General features: G+C 45.0%; 1 protein-coding gene across 1 annotated transcript in view; it reads right to left on the bottom strand.

Moving 5' to 3' along the window:
- Window positions 1–792: 792 nt before the first annotated feature.
- LOC137191123 (forkhead box protein O6-like) overlaps window positions 793–19790 on the bottom strand; it is a 31482-nt gene continuing 12484 nt past the window's right edge. The window contains exon 2 of the mRNA XM_067600959.1: window positions 793–4969. Coding sequence (XP_067457060.1) covers window positions 3239–4969 — 1731 coding nt within the window. The 3' untranslated portion in view covers window positions 793–3238. The remainder of the gene's footprint in view (window positions 4970–19790) is intronic.

The raw sequence follows: 19790 nt of genomic DNA, 5'->3' as shown, positions 1-19790 counted from the left end.
GTGTGTGTGTACATGTCTGAGTGAGTGTAGAGGCAGGGACTCCCCTGGGGCCTGGCAGTATGGCGCTGTAGCGCTGCACACTCCTCCTGTGAAAACGCCTCCAATGGGACCAGGACAGCTGTGGCCCAACCTATACCGCTTCATGGGCCATAACAAGCCTTATGACACACACACAGACACACACACACATGTATACACACCTATTACTCCAATCCCGGCAACTCCGTCTGGCTGTCTGGGTGCCTCCTTGTTTTGTCTGTCTGTCAGAAACTATCTCTCTCTCTCGCACACACACACACACACACACACATACAAACACATGTGCGTATACACACACACACACACACACCATTTCTCTCTTTCTTTCTCATGCAGTCTGAAACACAAGTGATGCTTCCAGACATATGTGAAGGCACTTTTTTCCCATTTTTCATTCATACAGCCCACTCCTCCTGCCGCCCACACAGCGACTTGGTGTCTTGGTCAAACACGGCTGCCAAGAGGGGTTGTCTGTATGTGTGAAAGGAGTTATGTTTTAAAAATGATACAAGCTGGGCAATAAAGAAATAAATTCACAAGCAACACACATTCATTCATCTTGGCAGCTACTGTATACAAGCACATGAGAGAAATAGCACTTGACAAGCACAAGTAAGCTTAGAGTCTCAGAGTCTCTGAATTGTAAGGAAAAGGTCACTGTGTGTTTTCATGAAAACAAATTTATCTTTATGGTCATAGTCACACAAATGCAACAATGAAGACAGTCTTTCTTTTAATTTCATTTATTTAACAGTCACCAGATGATGAGATACATTCTCTTAAAAAAGAAATAGACAACAAAACTGATATTCTTTTGAGATTTTAAAAACTATTATACAATATTCTTAATATATAGATTTTGTACAAAATAAAAGTCAGTAAAAGGGGCAAAGGGAGAGTGACATCTTAAAAAACAGAGAAAAAAAGAGGAAGGGATAGGAGTTGACTCAAACAACTACCACATTTAGGAGTGACAAAGACCAATCTCTTTCATAAATAAATATAGGAAAATTAGACATCATATATAGCTCTCTTTCCAATAGCAGGGCATTGCTAATGTCTGTAGCACAGGTTATAACATAACTGCTTTGTGAGGCCCATTTGCTTAGAAAATTCCACACATTTTCCACCAGAGATTAACTGGAACCAGTGCGGCTAAAAGCCCTGAAATAAAGGTATTTACCTCCGTAATGGGTCTGATAGTCTGTGCCGTGCTTGACCTTTGGCTGTAACAATAACCCCCACCCCACCCTTAACCCTCTTCTTTTCTTTTGTGTGCCGTACTTGGTACAGACAAAACACAGTGAGTCTCCTTGAGGGAACTAAAGAATAGGGGTGTCCTCTTTTTTTCTCTCCCAAGGCCAGTGAGAAACAAGCTTCAGACTCCCCCACTCACAAACATAGAGACAATTGAGCGGAGCACATGTGGGAGGGTGCACGGTATTGGAGCATAGGAAGGTCATACTGCACTACCAACATCATTTCACCATAGAATTCCATCCTCATACTATGGATATTTCAGCGCTGTCCTTGTTGGCCCTTAAAATTTCAACAATACAACAACAACTACAAGACAACAGAATAAACACACAAAAAGGGGGTGTGGATGGCTGTGGGGCTTTGCAACCCTGTTTGACATAGACTTATGCCACTCAGATTGGCTGATTGTTCTCTCCTTAAATCTCTCTCTTTGCACTGCTGAAGTATTTGAAGCTCAGGGTATAAGCACTGAAAACATGGGAACAAGGAAACACAAAATACAGACAATGAGGATGATTTACAATACAGATACACTACCTGTTTTCAGACACACACACCCAAACAGCATGGAAACTGAGGCTGGTGATTGATCCCACTGTAACAACAGACTTTTGTTCTATCCTTGTCTCCATCTTTTCCATTTGTACCCTCTGTGAGCAGGCAAGACGACAGTGACATTGGCCTCCTCAGAGCAGGACAGCAAGCAGAGTGACTTGGCGTTAATCACAGTTTTGTCTCACTTTCTTGGCACATTAAGTTGGAGAGGCAAGTGGCTGCCCGGACGGCCGGGGTGAGAGATGGGAGGACAACGCGTTAGATTCTCAATAATGACGCATCGCTGCCGCATCACTTTGGAGATTAAAAGCAAGATGCTGAATTTCAATCAAGCCACGTTAATGGCTCGGTGTGAGGAATGGTCACTTTGTCTCCACTGGCAGGCAGAGAGAGAGAGGGAGAGAGAGAGAGAGAGAAAAACTAGCACGAGAAGCCCAGGTGAGACAAAGTGATACAACATTTTAATTCACCAAATTGCATGCTAGCCAGTAATGATAGAATCCATTTAATGATGTAGCAACAATATTTTCTAACCAATGTCAAAAGGGCATTAACAAAATGTTACATACAAGAGAAAAGTCAAAGTGCCAAGGTCTAAATGCATGAAGCTGTAAATAACAGGACTGCTGATGTAAGATAATTGGATCTGATGAGCATTTGAATGTCATTATCATTATACTGGTTTCAGATCAGAAATCTATTTGAATACATTGCATATTAACCAGTTTCTGATTCAGGTTTAAATGAAATATATTTTATTCTGTTTTAAGTTGGTAAGGTGAATAATGAGGAACAGGCCATCTCTAAGATTTTGAGGTAACGCTGAATTAAAAAGAGAAGTTCCAACGACAATGCAACAAGGGATTTTTTTTGTAGAAAAAAAAGTCCTTACTGCTGACAATGACAGTCTTTGAGAAAAGGAGTCCAATTTTAATACACTGCCAAGATTACTTTATCAACACAGCTTGTGATTTCCTCATTTGTTCCTGTCAAGTACTGCAGCCACCTAGCAAAACATGCCAAGCTCTGCCTGAGCTGCTCTGTGAACGCATTGCACTGCGAGATGTGACCCACTTGCAATAAAGTGCATTGAGAGTTCAGTTGTTCTCATGGTAGATGAGAAGCGATGTTGGGCGAGCACAGCTGAGAGATTGTCATCACAGTATAGCTGATATGAGGAAAAACCTAATGTGACATGAACTAGATCTCTCGGGGGGAAGGGGATCAAAAGAGGAGGGGGTGAAAGAAGAATTGTCAAGACAACAAAGAAAGACAGGAGTGTTGGTCCTATAGTCTCTGTGTCAAGTCAGGAATGTCACAGTTGAGCACAGTGCTTTATGGGTAGGGTAGTTCTTTCTGAGGGCAGGGTGTGTTGTCCTACACTTCAGCCAGGAACCCAGCTCTGGTTGCTATGAGCTTGCTGTGGACCAGCCAGTCCGCTCATCCCCATTCCCATTCCCATGCCCACGGTCACACCCATGCCCATACCCATTCCAATGCCCACACCCTGAGCTAGGGAGCAGTCAAAGTTAAAGTCCATTTCCTCCCCAGAGTCCAAAATGTCATGGAGGAGGATGGACTCCATATCACAGTCCAAGCTACCATGGAACATGTCGATGTCCAAGTCAGCTGGTAGTCTCTCATGGGGGTGTGGTTGGTGATAGCCAAGGTAGTTGTTGTTACCGCTACCACCCCCCATCCCCTGGCCATGGTGGAACAGTCCATTTGCCATGCCTTGGTGTTGTGGGTCGGGGTAATGGTTGTGACGGGGGTGTGGGTGTGGAGCAGTGGCTACATGACAGGAGTCCTGGGGCATGCCAAGCATACCTGCTGGGTTTGGGGGCAGGGTGGTGGAGGCAGGGAGGTGAGCATGTGATGGGGGACTGTACAGGTAGGGAGCTTTGTGGTTGTAGGTCTGCAGCTGGTTGCTGTTGCCACGTGGGGTCAGGGCCGGAGCCCCGGGTGGTGTGTGGTTATGGCTCTGGCTGAGGTTGTGACCATTGTGAGTGAGGCTGTGAGGTGAGTTGTGATTGGTTACATTGTTGTGATTATGAGTAGGAGTATGGCTGTGAGTTCTGTTATGGCTATGGGCTGAGCTGTGACTAAGAGGTCCATTGTGGCTGTGGCTGTGGCCATTGTGGTGCCCAGGGTGGTGGGTGTGATGGTTGGAGCCTACTCCATTACAAGCTTGGCCCATCATGGGATGGCTCTCTCTCTCCTGCCCTAGCATCATGTCCTTGGCACAGTATTGCTGCCCAGCTGACCCCCCTGTTAGCAGACTCTGCAGGGCATTGGTGCTGGAATATGCCCGCATGGTTCCAGAAAAACTGGCTGGCTTGTTCTCCTGAATGGTCTGCATGGGCGAGTGGTGGCGCAGCATCCCCATGCCTGCTGCACCATACACACCTGCACCATAGGAGTTCTGCCCTTTCACTCCAGAGTTGTAGTGATAGACAGGGGTTTGGTGCTTATGTCTACCAACAGCAGGATGCTGCTGGTGTTGCTGCTGTGGGTGATGGTGATGATAACCATCCTCCATCAGCTGTTCATCAAGACTGATGGCACCTGTCAGGTTAGCCAGCTGAGGCAACTGCTCAAGGGGAGGACAACGATTCCCTGCCCCCATGGATGGAGAGCGGGCACTGGTCGGTGAGGGGTAGAGGTGGGGTGAGGTGGAACAGGACAGGCCTCCCTCCTCTGGTTCCTCTGGTTCTCCCTCAGCGAGGATGGGTGACAGACGCCCACTCAGGGTGGAGGCTGATGAACTGGCCCTGGAGTGGAGGTCTGTCCAGGCATCAAATTCTCCATCTGTCCCGGATGTACCTCCAGCACCTGGGAGGCCTTTACGTGGTGGGCTGCCATGGTCAGGGGAACCCTGGAGCCCCACCATGGCAGACCCAGCTCCTATCCCAGGACGCCCAACCCTCTTGCCCCTAACGCGGCCTTTACTCTTTAGATATTTGGTGCTGTTGTCCATGGAGACAGCTCGTCGGCGCGGGGCCTTGCCCATCTTCCCTCCATCTGGGTTCAGCATCCACCAGGAGCTCTTCCCTGTCCCTTCATTCTGCACCCGGATGAAACGCGTGTGGAGAGACAGGTTGTGACGGATGGAGTTCTGCAGAGAGATAAGAGAGACAGTGTGAGAGATCAAATGAAATTACACTATACTAACTCACACCACTTAATATTTGTACATTAACTGCCTCTTTTAGGTGAACACTTAAAATTACACTTAAAAAATTTGCATAAGATTCACATCAAATATTCCAGAGGAAAATAAGAATTCAAAAAAACCTAGTCACAACCACAGCTGTCAACACTGCTTATAAATCATTCAGTCTATACATGCTGAGTCATAGATAAATTGTGCCAAATTACCAGGTTGCTTCCATATCTATTATTAAATATACAAAACACACAGAGTTAGATACTCAACCCTCTATGCAATCAGTGTCAACCAAAGTCAGAGTCAGAAAATTGAGAGTGCATTTAAAAACACAAACACGTTCGAAGGACAGCTACAGCTGGCACGGAGAAAGACCCTGTCAGCCTCAACCAACCTGAAATGACCCGAGACTCTATCTTGAGACACTCTCCTTATGTACGTCAATCCTCCCACTTTCATTTCCATCAATCCATCTGTCCCCCTCTACTTCTCCTTTCAGCCAGGCTGATGTAAGCTGCTGTGGTCGGGCTTACTGTATGTTTGAAGTCAGTGCCAGTCTGGCTTAGTGCCAGCCCTGTCTCTTTCACTCTTGTAGCTTGAATGGGGGGATGTATCGCAAGATTGAGCCAGGAGCAAGGAAGGCTAATGGATGTATCCCACCCTCCAACATCTACCTTCACTGCCTATCTCCACTGCCCTCCCCTTTTCTGTCTTTATCACGATCCTTCTTTCTCTTTTGTCACTGAGTGCTACATATTTCTGACTGATACATTTCTGTCTTGATTTTTCCTTTTCCTTATTTCACACACTTCTGTGCTCACAACAGTCATTTTCCACTTCTGCTTTCAATCTCTATGCCTTCAATTATAGTGTGTCACCAATTACTTTCCCATTATCCTCCATGGCGGCATGTACAGTCACTGACTCAGTAATTCATAGGATATAGTTTTTTATTATGATTTACATCTCAAGGGTTGCTGAATGCTGAAAGTTCCTGATGTGCAACAGCGTCTGTCGTTGCAATTCCGCTCTTTGTTGTATGCAAGGCATTTTGACACTCAAGCAGGAAAATATCAAATCAAAAGCACCTCCTGTGGTTTAGGAATATACTGGTACAATAGATTGTTTCAGATTGAGGGGTACTCACACTTCCACCATCTCCATTATGTTGTGGATTATTTGTATTCACACTGAATTGCACGGCAGGGAAACAAATAAATCAAATTGTGGCGGAGAACACATAAAAGGGAGGCAACTGAATTCAGGTGATCTGTGAATGCCTCCTTGGGTTATCTTGCTGTGACACCTCCGGCATTGGGTAACCATGGCAACCGGGTAAACGTGCAACAGCAGAACTATATCATATTGTGGTGAGAGTCGAGAGAGAGAGAGAGAGAGATGGAGGGAGAGTGGGGGATGGGGAAAAGGATGCAAGAGGAGGCGGTTGTTTGATGCTGCTGCTCCAACACTAAACAGCCTTTCATCTCGGCAGTGCAGGTCCGCAGGGGATGCCCGCTCCCTGCTTCTGACGGCTTTTCAACGTGCCGCGCCAACTCCCTGTCTCACCCTGGCTGGATCATCCACCTATCATACCACTCCAAATCATCCCCATCAAGTCCTGTGCATGCCTGAATTAAAACATATGTAAGCTTTCATGCCATTCCACCAAGGCCGATTGTAAATGGGGCATCTTTCACAGAGCTGAACCACTTCATGCTGCAACTCTGTGTGACTTGTCTGATTCAAATCTCGATTTATCCCCATATGAGAGAAGAGCAGCCCCATTGAACTTGGAGGGATTTGTCATCATCCCAAACCCTCTTTATCTGATGAATCCACCTGCTAGAGAGATTTGAGAGATTTCGGACGGTGGCCAGTCATGGCATCATCATCATCATCGCTAGCTGCTGGCTTCCTGTCATGTAGTTTTCCACCACATGTTTTTCTTTGTCATCCTGTTAGTGTGTGTGTGTGTTTTAGAATCTAAGAATAGCGCAGGTTGTAGTCGGTTCCACTGTGGGTGTGGTTCTATCAGCCTTCTGTTCCCTGAGTCTGAGTCAGGGGCAATTTGGCCAGCCTATGGCCCTCACGCCCCCGAAACAGGCAGTCACTGCTAATCCCCCTCCATCCCCGAGTAATCCCAAACAATCCGTGGCTAATCCCAAGTTGATTCAGGGGCACTCCCAGCTGGGTGTCTCACATGGAGCCATGCCAGGTCACCATGGACGCAGCAGGCAGCCCAGATATGCTATGATCCAATAGTAATGCTGCATGTGGGGAGTTTGAGATGTGGGAAATAGGGATGCTATGAAGCTCGTATAGGACGGTGTGTTAAACCATTCCAAATGTTTGTGTTTGTATTTTAGCAGGTGATTTCTGAGGCAATGAGCTGATGTTAACCATATTTTTGATGCCTCCATCAAATCAACTACCTTTACTCTGTGTTTTGTCCTTGAGGGGTGGCTTTGCCACATTTTTACCCCTACGGGTTGAATAGAATAAAATTGAAAACTTTATTATGTATTAAATATTCATAAAATGGAAATTCTCTTTCAGCCCCCTGGCTTGCTGAGGCAGACGGATGAAGCCCACAGAAACATACAATGACAGAGAGGAACACACACATCACACGCCTGGGTCCAGGAAGCTACTTCCTATTCAAATCATACCCCTTTAATACAATGGGCCTTGTGGAAAGGTCTCTAAATAATGAATGAACCAGTGGCTGGGCTTATGCAGAGAGATGCACTGCCTGGTCCCATAATACTGAAAAGAACAGACAAAGTCATAAGTATTGGTGTGAGTTCTTTGTTCTGTCATCCGGGATATCTGCCCTGACCAACCAAACACAACTAAATCAGGTCAAAAGGGGTTAGTTTGGCCATAAAGTAAAAGAGGATAAGGGTAATAGTTTTCAGACCTATCAAAGCCAATTAAGGTGAACAAGACTCTCTTAGTTGAAAGAAAACAATCAGCTTGGGTTCAACTCTCATTAAGGCCTAAAAGTCCTGATAGCTGATTTAGATATTTAGACAACAGATACCAAGCCACAGGATAGGCTTGTCTGTCCTCAGATTAAAAGCTTAGGCTCTTTTGAAACAACTCTGACATGTTGACACTTCATTTTCCACAACACACAGGTGGCCCAAATTCCAACATCTTGTGTGATTCTGATCCGACAGATTATTTCTTAATATTTGTTGGTAAACTGAAACAGGTTCCTGGTATTCATCCATAATAATCTCCCTCAGAACCATTTATTCAGCTTTTAGAAAATTTTACAACACTAATCAATTGCTCTACTGTCCCCCCTCCAGTTCCATGCAAACTCAGTTTGATTCAGAGACTGCAGAGGCCTATTTAGTGCTGAGAATCAATGAAATTTAATGGCTATCAGTGTTGAGGCTTAGCACACATCAAAGCCTGACTAACTACACAATCCACCTGCAGTATGAGGCCAATATGGGTGCTCAATATGCCATATCCTCACTGTTAGCAGAAGAATGTCTAACCGCCATAGGCTTGTGAGTTAAGTAATTGTGCCCACTTGCCCGAATTGGCTTGGTTCCCAACACACCCCTTGCCATTCCTAAGATGTCAGTCAGACATTAGCATTGGGAGTAGATGTAGTATGGGGTTAGGGGTTGTTATGTTAGGCCCAGTGGTTCATCTGGGATAACCTGACTGGCATGGGGGCAGCTGTGCTGGGGGTGGAGGGGCAGGAGGAGGTGGAGGGACTTGGGGATAAGGGGTGGGAATATAGAGGTACAGCTAGGGGCCCCTCCACGCAACACAAAGGGGTGCCCTCAAAATGCCCCCCACTCGCTCCATCCCCCTCCCTTAGCCCTTCATCAGAACCCACTCATGGTTTTTCCCGCTCACACACCCACACACATGCTCCCACACACAGGGGCTAGGAAACAGGTCAAACGGTTTATAGGACCCATCTTGTGGCAAATGTGCACTCATTCAAACAGAACTGAGAGAGGAACTAAGGACTGTGAGTGGGGTCTGGGAAGCGGCAAAAAGAAACCACTCACCCGATTCAAACAACCTCAAGGGTGAAGCAGCGTGGTGCGCTTGCCCAGCTAAGAACACAGCAGCTGTTCTTGTAGTGGCACCGGGTAAAGCCGTTTGCCACACTCGACTGGTATTACCAAACCATTTCATGCAGAATAGAGCCATTATGTATTGTCAAAGGGTATCCCTCTATGGTGCACATTCATTTGATAAGCCTAAATCAAGGGGGAGTAACAGAAGCGCTAACTGTGTTTATTGTGATGCTGTTTTTGCCTGTGCAGAAGGCAGGAGGGATCAGGGGGAGGGGAGATTTCAACACAAGCAGTTTTGTTCAGCGCAGGAATGAGTTTTGTCAGCTAAGCCTGTCTCCAGGCTATTGGTGGAAATTAGCGCCGGCTAAATATTCGCTTTCCGTGATTGATGTCACGGCTCGCGTTGTCCCTTTGAAGGGAAATAAAGAATTTAGAACCATGTGGATTAATAGGGACAGGGTTGGGGGAATTTTATGTGTCTGAGGGGAACTTGAAGAAGGACTAAAGGGCCTAATGGCTGCACAGATATGGCACAATGGAGCTGAGCCGATAGGGTGTATCAAAGAGTGAGAGAAGACAAGTGAGACTATGACAGTGAGTACAAGAAAGAAAATTGGAAATTGTTTGTGTGTGTATGTGTGTGAGATAGAGAGCGAGGGAGAGTGAGTGTGCGAGAGAGAAAGAGAGAGATGTCGGCCTAGCTATTTGCCTGAGAAGCTCAGAGTCAGATGATTAAAATCCCTTTAGGAGGCTTCTTTAAGAGAGACAGATGGGCAGACAGGCCTGTTTTTGGAATGCAATCAAATTGAAAAGATTAAAAAGGAGTCTCTTTTATTAGGAGGTGAGAAACAGTTACTTCTCTGCCACATGCCATCATCGCCTCCACAGCAGTGGTCACGACTGCATTGGCATGCAAGGCACATTACAGCCCTTGTTGGGAAAGAAATAAACCTGGGATTAGGAATTGTATCTAACTTAGTATCACTGTGGGGTCTCCGACGATTGGCGGCATTTATAATATCTTGTTGAAAAACTACGCTCGACAGGAAAAAGTCAAAAACCTCAGCCTTTCATTTCTTATGGGTCATTAGAGAAAGGCTAAAGCAAGCCTGGGTGACTCAGAGACTTTTTGCCAATAGTTGTCCTATTACAGACAGAGCTTTCACTTGATCTCAACGCCAAATCTGAACAGGTACGATTCAAATGTGTATTCCCTAGGCTCCCATTGTACTTGAATAGACTGAGTTTGCACAGTAGAGTGATTCAAGCACTGTGAAAGGTGCGCTGTATTCGACCCCATTATTCTACAACACTGCAGGAGTACCATTTATGAAAAGGCTTAAAATGGAAAGCAAGTGTGTGGTAGTGTGTCTGGTGGCCTCAGATCAGGAAGTGGCTGTGGAGAGGGGTGTAATGGAGTTGGTGGGGGATTCCTGCCTGACTGTGCACTAATTGCAGCCAATGGCTGGCGACTCATCAGCCATGCCCACCCTGGCGCCAAAGGAGGGTTTGGCATCAGGGTGGCAGGGTGTGGGATAGAGAGGGGCCGCCACAGCTTTGGTGGGTAAAAATAGATGCTGACAGATTAGTAGAGCATCTGAGACCCGGATAGGGGATCGGAAAATCCGCTCACCTGATGCCAGGGACAGCTGAGTGGTTCCGGTGGGCGCAAAGGGGACACAATCTGGGCATCATGTCTGACACCCACGCACAAAATGGAGCCTCAGAATGGGTGTGGGCACATGAATATGCACGTGCCACAGAATAGTACGGGTGTGGTTTTTCCACTGGGACCTGCAAGGTAGGCAGACCTCACACCCTCCCACTGAGGATTCACACAACAGGTGCTTGGGCTTGGCCACCTGTGGGGCCGGCCGCCTGCTCGCACTTCACACCTCGTCTAGGGAGCAAACTAACATTTTCCACTGGGCTTGCCATGCTTTTGTTAAAGACCAACACGTTTCTGGAGAGGCTTTTATAGCTCTTTTTACAAGATCGGCAAGATTTGCGTGTGCGCAAGTCAATCTGCATTTATGTGAGCGCCTGTGTGTCTATATTTGTGTATCAGTCCATTTAATAGTCAACAGGCACAGTGTGGTTTTGATTATATTGAAACCTCCCTCTGCCATATACAAAGAAACTGTCGGCCAACAATGGAATCAATGCAGGCCCAGGCTTTTTTCACACTCTGCCTCCACATAATCTCATTCATAACAATGAGAATCTCATTTCCCACATTCTAAAGGTCAGTGCACACCTCTGATCACACTTTAATAAACATCATTCTCAGCGTTTAATTTAATTTCAGCAGAGCAGGAAACTCATAGGCAGCCATGCACATGGCATGCAAAATTCATTGGATCGTCCCTTTAATTGCTTCAATTTCACAGTACAGAGAAGAATGACCGCAATCACTCTGGAGAAAAAAATAATGCACAAATACACTAAAACACAGGCACACATCTGCAGAACACACATACACACATACACACACACACACACACGCCCAGACAGAGAGAAGATAAGTAGAGTCAGTCAAGTGCCAGTTTTTGTTACATTTTAATAAAATAAGCCTCACAATTTTTTTGGACCTGCACCAAGTAGTCCCTCCACATCTCTTTGTCATCACACATTTTAACTCTCACCTAAATTGGCAAACTGTACCAAACAAACACATATACACGCTCAAACAGAAACACACACACACACACACACACACCTATGCACACACTCACTCACACACGTACATTGAACACACATGCCAACATGACACAAAGCCTGGCACACCGGGCACACTCATTACCGCAATGCCAAGCTACCAGTTGCTAAGGAGACCTGTGGGAGAGGGAGGGTTCCTTGTTGTTGCCATAGCAGCCAGCTCGCTCCCTGCCAACTCTCTCCCTCAGGGAGAAACAAGGCAAGAGGTGGGGGGTGAAGTGGGTAGAGGTAGGGGGCAGCGGTTTAATAGGGCTATGAGGTGCAGAGGAACTTCATTAGCCATCAGTGTGCGCCGCACCAACCACTGCTCCCCATGAATACCTACCCACATGCAACACTTCAGCCTGCAGACTTCCACTTATTCACGCACAGCCCATAGACTCCCACTTGTTCGCACACCTATATGGAGAAGACGATTGAGAGTGGCATGCTTAAAATGAAAAGCACGGAGTTGGGGGGAGGTGTGTGTGTGTGTGTGTGGGGGGGGGGGTTGAATATATCTGCAGTGGGAGGGGTTGAGAGGGCAGAGGTGGGCGAAGAACTAAAAGAAGATGGGGGGACAAAGGAGAGTCTAAAGAGGGTCTTGAATGTGGGGGCCCGCTTGGAAGAGTGGTAGGGATCTGAATCACAGAAGCTTAGGTATAAGGCTGCATGGAGGGAGGCAATTCTCTCTGTAACCATGGCTCCCCCTAACCAACCTTGACCTTCAGCGACAGCCTTTATCCTTCAAACCATAGAATAGCACTGTACAACCATACATACATATACAGTATATTGTACATAAGCATTTTCAGTACGGAATGCAATTGTACAACAAAGTGCAATACAGCAACCATTCCTCCGTATAGCCTGTGAGGTTATTTTAGAATATGCTGCAAGCTGTTTTACCATTTGTGATTACATTTTTTCTCTTATGCCATGCACGCAAATTTGAAACAATTCTGTTGATGTGTTAAATGTTACTCAATTTGCATTTCCAGATTGTTTTCTAAAAGTTTACCATCCACGCTGAAATGTCAAAGCAAAAGAAAAACTGTTTTTTATTAGGGGCAACTTGGCTTTTGATTGACAGTTTTCCAGCCTTTTGCAAGCATGGCCACACTACCTCCTCTTCTCTTCCAAATCTCTCAGTGATTAAAAGTTTTATGTGTTAATTTAAATCAATAAAAATATATATATAGCTGATCACACAGTGTGGTTGGTTTCATCTCAGTGCAGCATCCCTGGAAATAGCATTGATCTTAGTTAGCAGTTGTCATTCATGACCATCAATCACAATTTGCAGATTTAGCTATTCACAGGTGTAAATTGAAGGGTAAATCAGAGGAACAATGGTTTTAAATGCGTCTATATTAATGTGTACATGACATCATATATAAGGATGAAATCAACAAGATGAGTAACTTCAGTGTCCAAATCACTCAGACTACCCTCACTAATTTTGATCAATCTGATATGATGATATGATAATGCATAGAGAATAAATGACGATGATGATGTGACTGCATTTTTAAAAGGCTTTATCCACATTGCAAGACCAGTACAGTATATATATATCTACTTTGCATAGCTTTCTTTTTTTAAATCTACTTTCAGTGCTCAAAGCCTTAGTGTAGATGGAAAGCCAAATGGTGAGGAAAATTAATTCATGTTAGTGCGGACATCCTGTGGACAGCCTCACAAACAAGGCAATCAAGGTGAGGAGAGCTCAACTCCTGTCGGGTCAAAGTGATTTCTGTATTCAGGAGCAGTGCTGCAAATACTGATAGCCTGATAACCCATGATACCCCTGGCTGCCTCAAATTCTCATATTTTAAGTGCCAGGATACAGTACAAACAAGGAAGATTTGGTCTGAATGAACCCTGTTATACAGTGAAGAACAACACCCACCACCCACTACACCTCTCCACCCCCGACTCAAGCTTGACCGATTCAATTCAAGCTCATAAGAGGGACAAGGAGAGAAAGTGAAGAATCTAGAGAGCAAGACACTCCTGTCCAACTGAAAGGAATGAGGAGATGATCCCCTTCTCTCTCCATTTCCTGAAACAAAAAGAGCCCAATTAAGTCAGTTTGAGTTAGGGTCGAGTGTGTGTGCATGTGTATGTGGGGGGGACGGTGGAGGCAAAAATGTGTATTAATGTGTATGCAATAAATGGAAATAGGGGGAAACATACTTTAAGTTGTGAAGACTGTCTGAGAGGGGCAGAGGGGGGAGGAGGAGGAGAAAGGTTTGTTGGGGTTGGGCGAGAGAGGGAGGGGGGAAGCTCTCCCTCTCGTTGTTCTCTCTTTCTCTCTCTCTAGCCTAACAGGGCCAAACTTGCTCTCAGCTCCTCGACGGGAGATGCTGAAATATTAATCGCCACGCTCCAGCCGCAGACTAGTGAACACAATCGCTTCAAACTCCCACCCTAATGAGTGTGTTCATGAATGGCTAATGTGCACAGATGGGGGGCTGATGACTGGATAGATCGCAACGGGGAGGTGAGGGAGGGAGGGAGGGAGGGATGTAGGGAAGGGGGAAAGTGAAATTTCGGCGGGGCGTGGTAGTAGTGGTGGGGGTGGTTGTAAGGGGGTGCAGAGGCATGCCATGACCTTTTAAGAGCCTCCTGAAAACTTAATTAAGACTAACCCTGCGATACTCTTTCTTTCTTTTACTCCCTCTCCCACACACACACACACTCACAGTCTCGCTCATGCTCGCATGCCTGCACAGACACACACACACACACACACATAAAAAAAAAAATTCTATGATCCCTTCTCCCTCCTCTGAGTGCATGCCGATTGTTTACCCCCTTGCCCTTTGCACTCATACCCCGCTGAGCTGATGTACAAAAGATTTCAGGGGATAAAACTTCAAAATGACTCACGCAGGCTTTTTATGAACACGACAGTTTCTTCATCGTGTTAACGCACATACGCATCCTGAGATAAACAAAAACACGAGTAGACATTAAAACTGCAGAAGCAGGTATGTCTTTCCTCACCCCCTACATGGATACATCTCAGAAAGAAGGTGGAACAAATCCAGAGGGCTCTGAAGAGCAAGGTGAAGAGCTCTTTCACCTTAAATGCCATTTACTTCCACAGTGAAGTTTAACAGTTACATCTCACTGATGGGGTGAATCCTAACTCACTTGCATCACAGGGAGTGTAGGCCAAAGCACCCTCTCAACCAGAGGTTGTTCTTCAGGAATGTTAAAGCTTCACATGCATAGTTTATGGCTGAATCTAACCTGTTCTTTCGCCCCTGAGATGCTTTTTACTTCAGAATACCTCCATCTTCATCATTGACTGGTCTCCTCATCATCATTTTAAGTTGGCTCATGTATTCATTGACGTCAGAAACATTATTGAGATACCATGTGGAGAGTAACAGAAATGCGGGTTAACGCGTCTTCCCAGGACTCTCTATTACCATAGAGGCCACCTACGGATTAAGTGAACCCAGCGTGCGGACGCATACGCAGACACACACACACAGACAGGCACACACACACACACACACATGCACCGACATGCATACACTCTCAGCATCTAATTAGAGGAGTGAGATGCTGTGACCTAATTCCTAACCTCTCCTCTGCAGTCAGGACCGGGGCCTTGGCTTGGATCGGTTGGATTAAGGCGGGAAAATGGAAGGTAGCTCACAGTATGGGAATGGAAAATGATGGGACGAGGTTTTTTTTGGTATGAAAAATGATGATGTATGGAGGAAACCATAAGAGTAAGTCATATTTCAAATTAATATTTACCAACCATAAACAGAAGGCTTCCTAATAAGATACCATGTTTGGCTGTATGTAGGCAACCTTTTCCTGTGTTTTCAGAGACTAGTAATGCTTCCACTTTAAATCAACATGTCAGACAAAACCTAAAAATGTTCATACTAAACATAAATTGCAAATTGATTGTGTACCTGTTGGCTATTAAAACTTTTACCATCAATTTGACAAGATGAGATGAGAAGATTGATAACACTCACTCTATACTTGTCTGGTAAATATAAGGCTACAGCCAGCATCCGGTTAGCTTAGCTTAGCAGAAAGACTGGAAACAGGTTATGTCCCTGACTATTTCTTGGCTGGGAGAAGCGACTTTCTGAAGTCTCTGGCAACCAGAATCAATCAATCAAACACAATTTGTTTTTACACGTCAGTTTGTGTACTGATTTAACAAACAAGATACAACATGTTAATTACTGAGCTTTAGAGGTGCTGGTAGGCAGATTCTGTCACCTTTGAAAAAGCGAGGTTAGCTTTTACCCCCATTTTCCAGTCATTATGCTAAGCTAAGCTAACCAGCTACTTGCTGTAGCTTTATATTTTCTGGACACACAGGAGAATGGTGTTGACCTTCTCACCTAACTCTCGTCAAGAAAGCGAATAAGCATATTTCCCAAAATGTCAACTAATCGCTAAAAACACAAGCTACAGCTGTCACTCTAACTGTTGCTAACTAGCTAGTTTGTGCCAGGTTGCCATCTGACAACACTGAAATGAAGCAGTTCCATAAAATGAAAATCAAGTGGGACAAGAGTAATTTTTTGCAGGTGCAAGTTCATTTACATTTTCAAGAAGTGGGGGTTTACATCCAACATCAGCTTCTGGACAAGTCTGGTTCGTCATCTTCTCAGTTTGGCTATATGGGACCACTGTAATCAAGATCAGCCAAAAGCAATACTTTTGCTAAAAAAATATCAAAAAAGAGATGGTACTACTACCAAAAAATTCTTCTTCTTACCTACAGATGCCATGTCAATAAGATACTTCCATGCATTTGTGCCACAACAATAGACAATAACTTTAAAAAATGACCTGTGAGTAGACAAAGAATTGGTGATGCTCAATGCACTTGAAGGGGTTCAAGCGAAATCCACAATTTCACTCTGATGCCAACAGTATACTTCAATTAATTTATCACTGTGGACTAAAGTAGTAGGCCACTATTTCTATACAAACCATTTTGCTTAAATAGTGAACAGTACTTAAATTCTACATCCTCTCACAATCTTCATTACGTTCGCTTTTGCATATTGATTTGTCATCATGCTCACAGGCCAAAAGAGAGACTGGTAGCATTATTAACGAGCTAGCTGTACCCTGTGATCACCTAAATGCCGCCTGTCTTTCCATCACATGAAAATTCCTGAAGACAGATGCAGCTGGATGGAGGCATATTTACAGTAAGTGCCTGACTGTGAGCACCACTGAGGGGTTCTGTGTGAGCAGAGAGTGTGATGGTCACACACAAATACACATCTGTCAGCAGCTTTGCATGAGCTGATACATGTATGTAAGAAAGTGCTACACCTCTGTATGTTGTGTATGTGTGTGTGTGTGTGTGTGTGTGTGTGTCACAGCACTCCTGGATGGGGGCTGCAGCGTTTCCGCCTGAGTGCGACTGTCAGTGGGCATCACTCAGCCCGGCAGTGTGGCAGGACGCGAGGATCATTAGTGGAGATGGAGAGAGCAAGAGAGGGAGCAGAATGGAGGAGAGTAAAGGAGAAAAGGGGAGAGAGGGGCAGTGACTGTGTGAGTCGGGCAGCGCGTCTTAATATCCGTCTTGAGAGCATTACACACACGGCAGTGCACTTTCCTCTCAGTCACGCAATCGCCCCACCGCAAAGACCCCAGCGTGGCCCCCTCCTCTGTCATTTTCTCCCCTCTGTCACTCTCCCTCCCTCCATCCATCTTACCCCTTTCACCCTGCATCTCTGATTGACCCTCTCTGTCCCTCCCCATATCTCTCATGCTGTGCCCTCACTTAAGCACAGTGCGTTGCAGCTTTTCATTTCCCCAGCTCCAGATTTATCCATCCTACTTTCCTTCTTCACTTACATCTTTCCATTTCAGCCCATTGCTCCCATTTTCCTCCACTCTGCATCGCACAGCCGATCTTCTCCTTGCACTAAGCATCATTGCTACTTGACCTGCTCTTAACCGCAGCAAGGTGAAACAACTGTTCTACACATGTGAGACATAAGCTCTTTTCACTTCTTTTCCCTTCACTCCTCATTCCATCCCAGCACTACATCCCCTGCAGTTGTTCGTGCCAGCCTTTCACCCCTTCACCCATCAGCTTATTCATTTGTACATTTGCTCATCAGCCCATCCATTAATCTGACACTTTGGTGTCTGCATGCTTCATGTCCACAGTCGTTCATCCACCTCTCTCTCTATCACTCACTCACTCTCTTTAGTCAGAGCGATCCCTCTGATCTCCCTCTATCCCTCCAGGTCTGTGACCTGAGCTGAGATGCCCTCTGCTGAATACCAGAATCAACATGCCTGACATTTAACAAACAGAACGGGCTCTACAAAGCTAGCTGTGTTAGCACAAGTGCTAATTCTCCCCTAGTTTGCTTACTCAGTGGGTTTCCAGGTTCAGGATCCATCTGTTTGCTTTACTGTCATTGCATTTATTATACACAGATTAGGTCTAGTCTGTAATACATTTGTCCCAGTGAAACATTTGTGAGCTTGGTTCTGGCACCTGCTGTGAGTGTAGTTTAGCATTATGGCATACCGATGACAAAAGTGCAGTGATATCATGAAGTTAAGTGACGCAATCTGGCCAGATACCTTTTCTGTTGAAAGACTGAAGGTTTTGGATGCCATGGAGTCAGAAATAAAACTGGCATGTGAGCATTTGCACAGGGAACATGTGACCAACCAGGTGCAATAGACGACAGTGTTACAGCTGCAAGGCAATTAATTGATAAGTCAATTAGTTGATCAAGAGAAAATTAGTTGAAAACAATTTTAACAATTGATTATTATAAAATGCCAAACATTGGCAAGTTCCAGCTTCTCCAATGTGAGTATTTGCATCTGTAGTTTATGTCATACAATTACAAATCAGTTGAGTTTTAGGTACACTAGGAGCATCGCTGAATGGCAATGTTGGACCACTTTGGTCCATCCGACCGAAATATCTCTAACTCATCATTGGAGGAATTGCCATGAAATTTTGTACAGATGCTCACGGTCCCCAGAGGATGAATCCTACTGACTTTGATGATCCCTTAACTTTTCTTTAATTTGACCACTACTTTGGGTTTATGATCAGCCAATCTAATGACATATCCATAAGCCTCAGCTGTATTTTGTGTCTAAAACTAGTTGTTAGCATGCTAACATGCTTAACTAAGACATTATACCTGCCAAACATCAGCATTTTAGCATTGTCACTGTGAACATGTTAGCATGCTGACATTAGCGTTTTAGCTCAAAGCACCATTGTGCCTAAGTACAGCCTTATAGAGTTACAAGCATTGCTGTGTGTGTTGTTAAATCAAATTAAGGCAAAAATAAATTCTGATAAAATAACCCATTTAAAAAACACATTGGTATTTGTAAGCTAACAATGGTCATTTGGACATTGAATAGACAAAACAGTTCATTTATAATTGTTATTAAAAAAGATTAATCAAAAATAAAACTAAATCTTAAATGTACTTCCATGAGGGGATTGGGTTATTTTAATGTGATTAACAATATTTATGACCAAACAAAGCTCACAACCATGTAAATCCCTAACACATATCCATTCAACAGTTCCAACTCACATCACTGCCAGGTAATGTCACAATCTCATCCCTCTCTGCCCTCTGTCATTCCTCTCATGCTCACACAAAGATACATTCCTCATGGCAAACATCAACATTTTGCTAAGCATCTCTCTCCCTCTCTCTCCCTCACGCACACACACAAACTCCCTCGCATTAGTACAACCTTTTCCTAATCACTATTCCAGACACACATAGACAGCCCCAGAAATACACAAACACACTCACTTTCTCTCACACACACACACATACACAGCCTTGACCCCGGCAGCATCCCTTCGGCTCCTCTCTTGCACCTCCTTGCCACTCATCTGGATCTCTCCCCGGCCAGTCTTTGGGCATGGATCACTTGTAAGGATTTGAGAAAAGACTTCGCTAAGCTGATTGCTAAAGGGGAGGGGGCAAATTACCGTTGCACAACTGCGT

The sequence above is a fragment of the Thunnus thynnus genome, chromosome 10, assembly GCF_963924715.1.
Source record: "Thunnus thynnus chromosome 10, fThuThy2.1, whole genome shotgun sequence".
NCBI lineage: Eukaryota > Metazoa > Chordata > Actinopteri > Scombriformes > Scombridae > Thunnus > Thunnus thynnus.
This window is presented reverse-complemented; position numbering and strand designations above follow the sequence as displayed.